Source organism: Apis cerana, linkage group LG16, assembly GCF_029169275.1.
Source record: "Apis cerana isolate GH-2021 linkage group LG16, AcerK_1.0, whole genome shotgun sequence".
NCBI lineage: Eukaryota > Metazoa > Arthropoda > Insecta > Hymenoptera > Apidae > Apis > Apis cerana.
The window spans coordinates 1,815,479-1,825,078 of record NC_083867.1 but is presented as its reverse complement, the minus strand read 5'-3'; the positions used below and the strand labels follow the sequence as shown (position 1 = coordinate 1,825,078).

The 9,600-nt window shown below is 19.7% G+C and overlaps 3 protein-coding genes across 5 annotated transcripts; 1 reads left to right on the top strand and 2 right to left on the bottom strand.

Moving 5' to 3' along the window:
• Nucleotides 1-149: 149 nt before the first annotated feature.
• On the top strand, nucleotides 150-3,745 carry LOC108000497 (GDP-Man:Man(3)GlcNAc(2)-PP-Dol alpha-1,2-mannosyltransferase). Its single transcript, XM_062086321.1, has 8 exons — nucleotides 150-986; nucleotides 1,136-1,366; nucleotides 1,451-1,683; nucleotides 1,762-1,979; nucleotides 2,044-2,328; nucleotides 2,452-2,711; nucleotides 2,831-2,965; nucleotides 3,044-3,745. The coding sequence occupies exons 1-8, from the start codon at nucleotides 967-969 to the stop codon at nucleotides 3,129-3,131; spliced, it is 1,470 nt and encodes a 489-aa protein (XP_061942305.1). The 5' UTR covers nucleotides 150-966; the 3' UTR covers nucleotides 3,132-3,745.
• On the bottom strand, nucleotides 3,364-7,326 carry LOC108000496 (RNA 3'-terminal phosphate cyclase). 2 transcript variants are annotated; one of them, XM_017060869.3, is made up of 8 exons: nucleotides 5,676-7,326; nucleotides 5,404-5,551; nucleotides 5,030-5,147; nucleotides 4,550-4,874; nucleotides 4,284-4,425; nucleotides 3,942-4,081; nucleotides 3,705-3,858; nucleotides 3,364-3,628 (listed from the first exon to the last, which is right to left on the bottom strand). In XM_017060869.3, the coding sequence occupies exons 2-8, from the start codon at nucleotides 5,440-5,442 to the stop codon at nucleotides 3,410-3,412; spliced, it is 1,137 nt and encodes a 378-aa protein (XP_016916358.1). In that variant the 5' UTR covers nucleotides 5,443-5,551; nucleotides 5,676-7,326; the 3' UTR covers nucleotides 3,364-3,409. The 2 variants fall into 2 exon arrangements, with proteins under 2 accessions (XP_016916358.1, XP_061942307.1); XM_062086323.1 differs by lacking the exons at nucleotides 5,404-5,551; nucleotides 5,676-7,326 and adding an exon at nucleotides 5,237-5,379.
• Nucleotides 7,327-7,363: 37 nt separating this feature from the next.
• LOC108000275 (probable ribosome biogenesis protein RLP24) lies at nucleotides 7,364-8,570 on the bottom strand. Of its 2 annotated transcripts, none has more exons than XM_017060517.3 (2): nucleotides 8,299-8,570; nucleotides 7,364-8,059 (listed from the first exon to the last, which is right to left on the bottom strand). In XM_017060517.3, the coding sequence occupies exons 1-2, from the start codon at nucleotides 8,302-8,304 to the stop codon at nucleotides 7,625-7,627; spliced, it is 441 nt and encodes a 146-aa protein (XP_016916006.1). In that variant the 5' UTR covers nucleotides 8,305-8,570; the 3' UTR covers nucleotides 7,364-7,624. The 2 variants fall into 2 exon arrangements, with proteins under 2 accessions (XP_016916006.1, XP_016916005.1); XM_017060516.3 differs by having other exon boundaries at nucleotides 8,294-8,565.
• Between the last annotated feature and the right edge of the window lie 1,030 nt (nucleotides 8,571-9,600).

The window sequence follows — 9,600 nt, the reverse complement described above, 5'->3', positions numbered from 1 at the left end:
GGCATTATAAAAATTATTTAATAAATATAATTATCGGAAAAAATTTAATATTTAAATGAAATTGGATTACACCAATAATAAACTACATGGATATCAAAGACACAAGCAATTGGCAGACAATGGACTTCTGTTCACATCTGTAATGCTGAATTGTTGGTACTTCAGTGAGGTGCAATGAGAAAATGTAAAAGGTTTGGTTAGTTTCAGGGATGTATGAATAGAAATTGAGACCTAGAACTAAATACTAAAATAAAATTAAATTTGAAATTTGAAATTTGAAATTTTAATCATTTATACAAATTATAAAATAAAAGTAACAAACCTGAATTTAAATTATTTATTAATTCAAAAAAATAGTTAATATTAGTTAATATTTAGAAATTCAATCTCTTTTTTTAATTTAAAAAAAGATTTTTTTAATTAAAAATTTTTTTTTTAATTTTAAATATTAAAAAATTTAAAACATTATATATAATATTTTTTGTAAAGAACATACATAATTAAATCTTAAAAATCTTTTAGGTTTTTAGTTCAATGTTTTATTTAAATCTAATACAGTTTCTGTTGATCTATTAAATTGTTATCTGCTTTTAACAGCTGTTAACCTTAAAAGTTAAAACAAGGAAGTGAAGAAAAAAATAAAATTGATATAAAATAAAATTAAAGATTAACATATGAGAACAAACAATTGATATATATTATTTGAAATATGTCATTCATTGAACTTGATTCATTATAATAATTTATAAAAATTAACCTATATTTTTACATATTAAATAAGACAATAAGTAGAAATATTGATTAAAATAAATATTTTTAAAAAATTTAAAAATAAAATCAAAATGAGTGATTTGATTGTAAAATTTTCATGACATTTTTTTGTATAAAATTTTTAAAGGAGCATATAAAAAACATATCAAAATAATTTATTGTTATTAAATATTGAATTGTTTTAAAGACAAAAATATGAATTTTTATCTTCTTATGTAAGATTTCTATATATATATATTTATATATAAAAATATAATATATAATATAAATATATATAAAAATATATATGTAAAAATATCATATTTTATTAAAATTTAATTAAAGTTTTAATAATGTAATGATGTTTAATTTTGTATTTTTTTAGGATGCGTATGGTATTATCATTAAATATGTTGCTCATAATAATTATATGTAAAATATTGTGTATATTTATTATTTTACCTATTTTATTAATAATTTTGAGAAGATATTATTCCAAAAAGCGAACAGAGAGATCTCACAAAGAAACAGTTGTGGGTTTTTTTCATCCATATTGTAATTCAGGTGGTGGTGGTGAAAGAGTACTTTGGGCTGCTATTAATGCTATACAAACCAAGTAATTAACTTAAATAATTTGATAAATTAATTAACAATACATTATTTTTAATATTTTTAAATTATAATACTTTTATTATTACAGATATCCTAATATACATATAGTTATTTATACTGGAGATCTTGATGCACATCCGGAACAAATTTTAAATAAGACAGAAAAAGTATTTAACTATAAAATTGAACATAAAATTGAATTTGTATATTTACATAGACGAAAATGGGTAGAAGCTTCATTGTATCCTTATTTTACACTTTTGGGACAGAGTTTAGGATCAATTTGGTTAGGTCTTGAAGCTTTAAATAGTTTTGTGCCAGGTAAAAATATCTTATTTCATATCATTTTTTAAGTAATTATATTATATATTGTAAATCACATGTAAAATATTATTTTAGATATTTATATTGATACCATGGGTTATGCATTTACATATCCACTATTTAGATATATTGGTGGATGTCGAGTAGCAACATATACTCATTATCCTACAATTTCAACTGATATGTTGAGACATATTTATAAAAGAGTTATTTCTCATACCAATAAAAGAGTTATAGCTAGAAATCCATTTTTATCAGCAGCCAAACTTATTTATTATAAATTATTTGGATTTGTATGTATAAGAAAATTATTAAATAACTGTATTTCAATATTTTAATCTATAATATTTATTTTAGATATATGGTTGGGTTGGTAGTAGAGCAGAAATTATAATGGTTAATTCTTCATGGACTGAAGATCACATTAACACAATTTGGAAATGTCCATTAAAAACTCACAAAATTTATCCACCATGCGATGTAAAGCACTTAACATCACTACCACTTCACAAGGATGATGAAAAATGTGACAATATTCGTATAGTATCAATTGCACAATTTAGACCAGAAAAAAATCATCCATTAATGTTAAAAGCTATATATGAACTTAGATCAATTGTTAAAGAAGAAATTTGGGAAAAAGTAAGTATAATATAATATAATATAATATAACATAAATATATCAAATTATTGTATATTAATAATAAAAAAAGATATATTAGAGTATTTCTTTTTATAACATTTTATGACTGGAATCTCAATCAGGTTCGTCTAATTCTTATTGGATCCTGTCGAAATTTTGAAGATGATGTACGCATGAAAGATATGCAAGATTTATCAAAACATTTTGCATTAGATGAAAATGTAGAATTTAAATTAAATATATCATATTCAGAACTTCTACTAGAACTTCAACGAGCAACAATAGGTTTACATACAATGTGGAATGAACATTTTGGTATTAGCATTGTTGAATGTATGGCAGCAGGATTAATTGTAATAGCTCATGCTTCCGGTGGTCCAAAGTAAAATACAATTCATATAAATAATAATAAAAATATATATATATATCTAATAAAAAAGATATTTACATATAAATTGACATATAGATTAACATAACATTAGAATATATCAATAATTACAGAGCTGATATAATAGAAACACAACCAGGATCTCAAAATGGATTTTTAGCTACAGAAGCTGAAGAATATGCAACAATTATGGCACATATTATTAATATGCATCCAAAAGATAGAAATGCTATTAGAACAGTTGCTAGGTATTAGTTTCATTAGTTTATTATTTTTTTTAATATTTTTCTGCCAGAAATATTAATAAAAATAAATTAATTTTTCAGAGCGTCTGTAAACCGGTTTTCGGATGAAGTATTCGAAAGAGAATTTTTGCGAACTATAGAACCATTTTTTAGACAAAAACAGGAATGATAATCTTTAAATATTAAACTTTATTACATTTTTATAAAAAGTATTTCAGAAAAAGTTTTTAAAAAAATTCATTTATCAATTTAATAAAAAAAAATACATAAGTATAAAATTAAATATAAATTTAAAAATCGTTTTATAAAATAAAAAAAAAAATTTATTCTTTAAATTCTAATATATATGTAATTCATTTAAAAATAGATAAAATATTTAAAAAATTATATGTACATATATATTTTGCATTCAAATAATATTTATTGCACAATATAAAACATACATATTTATTCTGCATATTTATTTTCATATTCACAACCTTTACATTCTAAGCTGTATGAAATATTATCTCCATCATTACTATTTTCACATAAATTAAAATGAAGATTAAATTGAGCTAACATCAACTCTGCAACTTTTATAACTGTTTCTGTATGACAAGTAAGTTTTTTACTGCCAAGATTAATTCTAGAAGTACCTTTAGCTAGAGCCATAAAGATGATTAACTAAAATAAATAATTGATTATTGTATTATTTGTAAAATTTAAAGAATTATTTATAATTATTTGATAAAATACATACTTGATCTTGTGCGTAATCGTCGACGCAAGATCTTGTTAAAATTGTGTCCAAAATTTCATTAGCTGCTTGTATACCCGGAGCTATTTGCTCTTGACGTCCAGAACCCAATCCTGATCCACCAAAAATACATTCACTAGTCGTAGTACATGTTACGCTAATATTAATTATATTTTATTAGAAATATAATAATGTACAAAATTTATTATTTTACATATTTATTCAATATTAAAATCTTACTTAATGCCAGAACCATTACCAATAGCTATAGATTTATCCTCTTTATAGACTTCAATATTTATAGGTGGTAATGGAATATTATGCTTGTTTAGACCTTCTGTTAAAATTGATTTTACATCATTGGCCATTTTATGTGCTTCCTTTAAAATGAAGAAAATATAAAATAAATATAAAATTATATAAATAAATATAAAATATATATAAATTTAATATTTAAAATTAGAAATATATTAAGATTATGAATATTAAATTATATATTACAATTATATAAAATCATATTGAAATTATATTATAGAAGCTATATAAATTACATACTATATAGAAGCTATAAAAATTACATACTTTAATAGGAACAACACCTGCAACATATGCCCAACCTAATATTTCACGAGGAATTCCTGGATCAGTTAAAGTAATAGCTTTCAAAATATATACAGGTTTTATATATAAATATATTTCTCCACCTCCCTTTGGATAGTAACCCCTTTAAAAATAAGTATAAAATTAATATTTTTTAAACAAGACTCTTTAAACAACTTTACAACTTATTATATTAACTTAACAATTTATACTAGAATATATTAACAATAGTATACATTAATATATACCTTGTTATAACTCTAAAATCAAAATCTGCTCCAAATTTATTAAGTAATGGTTTCAATACTTCTGTGAGATATTCTATATGTGGTCCCATAGGAACATTCGTACCACCTTTAAGAATTAATGTAACCATATCCCTTTGTGGAAAAAAAAGAGCACATGGTAAAGCTACTTGAGCTAGTAAACAAATACAACCAGCAGTTCCTGTATCTATAAGAAATGTATTATTTCTTTTTTCATTTAATTGACCAGGTTTAAATTCTAATACTGTTGATCCTATATATGCTCCATGAACATCTGCATTACACATAGCTTTTAATAGTTCTACTCCTATAATATTTAATTTAATATATTAATTATTATATTTTATTTATCTTGTTTTATTAATTATTATATAGATAATTTAATTTAATATTGTAACATGTATCTTTTTTAAAATATTTAACAATAATTATAATAATAATGATATTTTAATAAAAACAAACCTTTTAAATGTTGTGCAGCAAGTCCAGGTTTAGGACGACCTGCTCGTATATTATTAATTTTAATTGGAATTTTATACAATACACTTAAAGAAAGTGCTATTCTTAATACTTGACCCCCCTAAATGCAAACATGATATATATTTTTAATTTTAATTGAAAATATTAAAGTAGTATATTTCAAACCTATAGTATTTTATAAATAATTACAATTTTAATAATAATTAAGTGACAATATTAAAAATAATATATTTCAAACTTAGTGAGTAAATATTTTATAAATATATTCTGTAAATTCTAACTAAATCCTAACTAAACTAAAAACTGATTAACCTTTCTATTTTTAAAATGATTAATTTTAAAATATATATACATACACCTTCACCTAAACTTCCATCAATTTGTATTACGGACATCGTATGAATAGTGCGGTCGAGTGTGCGAAAAGCACGCAACACTCCGCTATATAAATTTTGCACTAAAATATCGTTCCTTCTTTAAGAAAGCAAAATTGAAGTTGTTTACCTAAAACAATAAAAATACAAACTAAATACAAACTATAATATATATAATATAATATAAAATTTATTTTACATAAATTCATTTTAAAATCTACATATAATATATTATTTATACATATATTATTTACCGGTAGTTAATATATATATCTAAAATATATATATCTAATCAAAAAAATCTCACTATCTTATGAGAAAATTTATTTAATCCGTAAAAATTTTAATTCTAATGAAAGTTTATGTGTATATAAAGTATAATAAGCTATACATCAAACAATTATATTTTTTCGTCCGAAAGTTTCTTTGACGGGACGAAATCAAATTATTCAAAGTTTGAGCAGTTTTGTGAGAATATTGCCTACTAGAGGTCTCTCAACTTATTATATTTGTTCTTTTTTACAAGTGATCAAACCATTTGTTTTTGCATATACGATTTTCGACTTCATCTCTATTATTCCTATGCTAAAGGCTAGTTTAGAAAAATAATTAACATTTGCCAAATTTGTTATAACCTGAATTACTAAAGAAAAGTTTGCGAATCAAATGTAAAAAAGACAAATTCAATCTAAATTATTATTAAATTAAATTATTATTATTTTATGAGAAAAAAATTCTATTTTAAGTAAAAATATAGAATTTCAAAATATCGATTTTTCCAATGTCTGATCATTTGTATTTATCATCATTCTATTAGATAAAAGTCTTATTCTCGTGAGAATCAATCAACAATATTTATTTATATTTATTGTCATCAAAATTAATTTATGTTTATTGTCATTTAATGCCGTCAATTTTTGATTCTAATTTTTAACTTTTATTTGTATGTTTATTTCTTTTTTAGCTTATATATATTTTTATGTTTTGTATTATATTGTATTTATTTTATAGATATATATTACATATTATATATTATATATACATATATATATATAATATTTTTATTATTTTTTTTGTTAAACCAATAACAAAAAAAGATTATTAGATTATTGAGAATTTTTAAAATAAGTGTTTAAAATAAAGTATAAATTCCTAAGATTTAAATAATAAAAAATAATAAAAATAAGATATAAATAAATACTATTTTTAACAACCTTCTAAAATTAATCATATATTCTAAATATAAATTAGTTTTCATTTAATCTAGATATTGCTTATAGATTCAAATAACTTTTCTTTAGTTGTTAAAATTATCTCATTTTGTTATTTTCAAATAAATTAATTTAGTTTTTTAGAATGTTAAAAATTATTTTTTGTATGTTTAGTATTATAATAACTTTGATTAATTTATTTTTTTGAGTTAAAGTTAAATGGATTCAAATCTTTGTCAAATTCACTATAATTCATTAATCAAGATTATAAAATTACATACCATTTCATTCCATTTAATATAGTACTTTATTTGTTGTTAATGTGAATTTCTATAATTGCATTAATACATATCATAATATAAATTTACACAATAAAAATGATAATATTATATCATAATTAATATATTTTTCTTAAATATTTACTTCTTTAAAATTTTATAACTCATGAAATAAAATAGATCTTAATCCGAATAATTATTTACTTCAATAAACATTATTATAATTAACGAAATATACAAACTAAAAATTTTTCCTATTTTTCAATAAAATAAAATAAAACTTAATTATATCATAGAAACAATTTTTACAAACATTTATAATTTCATTTTTCATAAGATATAACATGATATTGACATCTTTAAGTCATATATATTTGAATTTTAAATTAAAAAATTTTTTCAATATTTAATGTATAAAAATATAATATATTTAAAAAAGAATTATCATGCTTATTATAATTCTTACTTATTTATTGATAGTTAATTTTATATTGTATTTTTATTTACAAATTTTTAATACAAATTATTTTATGTTGCAGTATAAAAATTAATAACAATTAATTATTGTCTATCATATAAAAATTTTGTTTATCAAATAAAATTTTATTCATAATCATATTTAATACATGATTTTAAAAGTTTTTAATAAGTTAATAATTATTATCATTATAATATGAATATTTTATAAATGAATGATTTTCATAACAATTTAATCTAATTCATTTCTATTTCTACTTGTTCTTGTTCATCACTGGATTCTTGCATTTTGTCATGTTCAGTAATTTCTTCTAATTTCTTTCTTTCTTTTAATCCTACGGCAGGTGATTTTATAAGTGATAAATCACGTTGAACTTCTTTAATATCTCTTTCTTTTTCTAATTCTCGTCCTTTACGTAATCGCTGCATTATATGTAGATTTTGTCTTCTTTGTTTGATATTTTCTACTTTTTTCATGGCATCAATTGCATTATGCCATAACTCTCTATCATACTTAATAGGAATATTTCTTCTTTTTTCAAATTCAAATGATGGATCTACTGCCAACTCTTTTCCAACTGTTTTTCTATATGCTTTGGTCCATTTAACTTTCCTTGGATTTTTCTTTTTCTTAAATGCTGCATGACATTTTGATCGACAAAATTTAAATATCTGTAACAACACAAACAAAATATGATATATAAATATATATAGTTTTATAATAATTAATTATATAAATAATTGTTAATTGTTCGTATATATACAAAAATATACAAATAAATAATATACATATAACCTAAACAACGTCGAAAAAGTTTAAATTTTATAATTTGAAAAAGAATATTTCAAAATATAATTTTGAACTTTATTATTAATAATATTATAAAAAAATATAAAAATTTTCACCTTACAATCATTTCTTACGAATTGTATTCCATGTCCCGGATATATCCGAGATGAACAAAAATAACACGTTTCTATACGCATGTTGCATTCATTTATGAAAATACTGGATTAAATCGGAAATCAAAACAATGAATATAAGATTATAAATGAGATAAAAACTGTAATAATATTTCTCCATAAAAATTTATTATGTTGAAAATATTTTTTTGAAATTTTTTAGCAGTTTAATATATTTTCACTTTTGAAACAATTTAATATCAATAATATTATTATTCATGAGTTATAAATATAATTAATATATAAAAATTCAAAATGATATTTTATATATCAAATTATGTATATATATAAAATAAATAATATATTTTTTAATTTAATAATTTTTTAAGAAATATTTTGTAAAATTAAAATGAAAAATTTAAATCATTGCTAAATAATTAAAAAATATAGATAATAAAAATTTGAATTTTTTCTTGAAAAATATTAACTTGCGATATTAATACTTACGATATAATATATAATTTTTGAAACAATATTATTGTATATTGTTTGTCATTACATATATCATTATAGTATCATTATAATTTAAAAATAATTTTTAAATGCATATCTTGAAAATAACATAATTTGTAAATAATAAAAATATATTTTTTGTAATTAATCTTTTTTGTTTTAATATTTTACAATTGATTAAATAAAATATTTATAATAATAAATTATATATATATATTTTGAATTTTATACTTACTTTTGTTTTATATTTATTTGTACTCATCTTAATGCTCTGAAGTTGTTTGATTTTTAGTAAGTTACCATATTTTATTTATTAAATATAATAAAATTTTTCATAAATATTATGGTTTTAAAATATTATAAATTAATTTATATATATTTTTTAAATTTTACATATAATTATTTTCATAGAAAATATTTCTTTTTTTCATTGATTTTAAAAAATGTTTTTTCTCAAGATTACCTTTTGTGCTCTTAATTGTATTTATTCATAATATATATATAAATTATTTATTAAATATTTTTAAAATATCTGAAATATTTTCTCAAATAAATGATTTTATAAAAATTTTGAAATAATTCTAGATTATATGGAAAATGATTTTTATCTTTTATTATATTTTCAAATTTTTTAAGTTATTTTTTATAGAAAATAAATAAAATTTACAATTAATAATAGTTATTAAAATTAAAATAGTATTCATTAAAAATAATATTCAAAATACAATTTGAGTACAAAAGATTATACTATTTATAAATGCATAGTTACATCTATTTTTTAACAAAGATATTGTAAA

Bases quoted from the DNA above. Each gene is read 5' to 3' on its own strand.
- LOC108000497 (XM_062086321.1), top strand. From the start codon at position 967: ATGAATTTTTATCTTCTTAT. The intron at 987-1,135 runs GTAAGATTTCTA...GTATTTTTTTAG, and splicing joins ATGAATTTTTATCTTCTTAT to GATGCGTATGGTATTATCAT. The intron at 1,980-2,043 runs GTATGTATAAGA...TATTTATTTTAG, and splicing joins ATTATAAATTATTTGGATTT to ATATATGGTTGGGTTGGTAG.
- LOC108000496 (XM_017060869.3), bottom strand. From the start codon at position 5,442: ATGTCCGTAATACAAATTGATGGAAGTTTAGGTGAAGGT. The intron at 4,875-5,029 runs GTTTGTTTTTAT...TAAATATTATAG, and splicing joins TGCTGCACAACATTTAAAAG to GAGTAGAACTATTAAAAGCT. The intron at 4,082-4,283 runs GTATGTAATTTT...TTCATTTTAAAG, and splicing joins CAGGTGTTGTTCCTATTAAA to GAAGCACATAAAATGGCCAA.
- LOC108000275 (XM_017060516.3), bottom strand. From the start codon at position 8,374: ATGCGTATAGAAACGTGTTATTTTTGTTCATCTCGGATATATCCGGGA. The intron at 8,060-8,293 runs GTGAAAATTTTT...GTGTTGTTACAG, and splicing joins TCGTAAGAAATGATTGTAAG to ATATTTAAATTTTGTCGATC.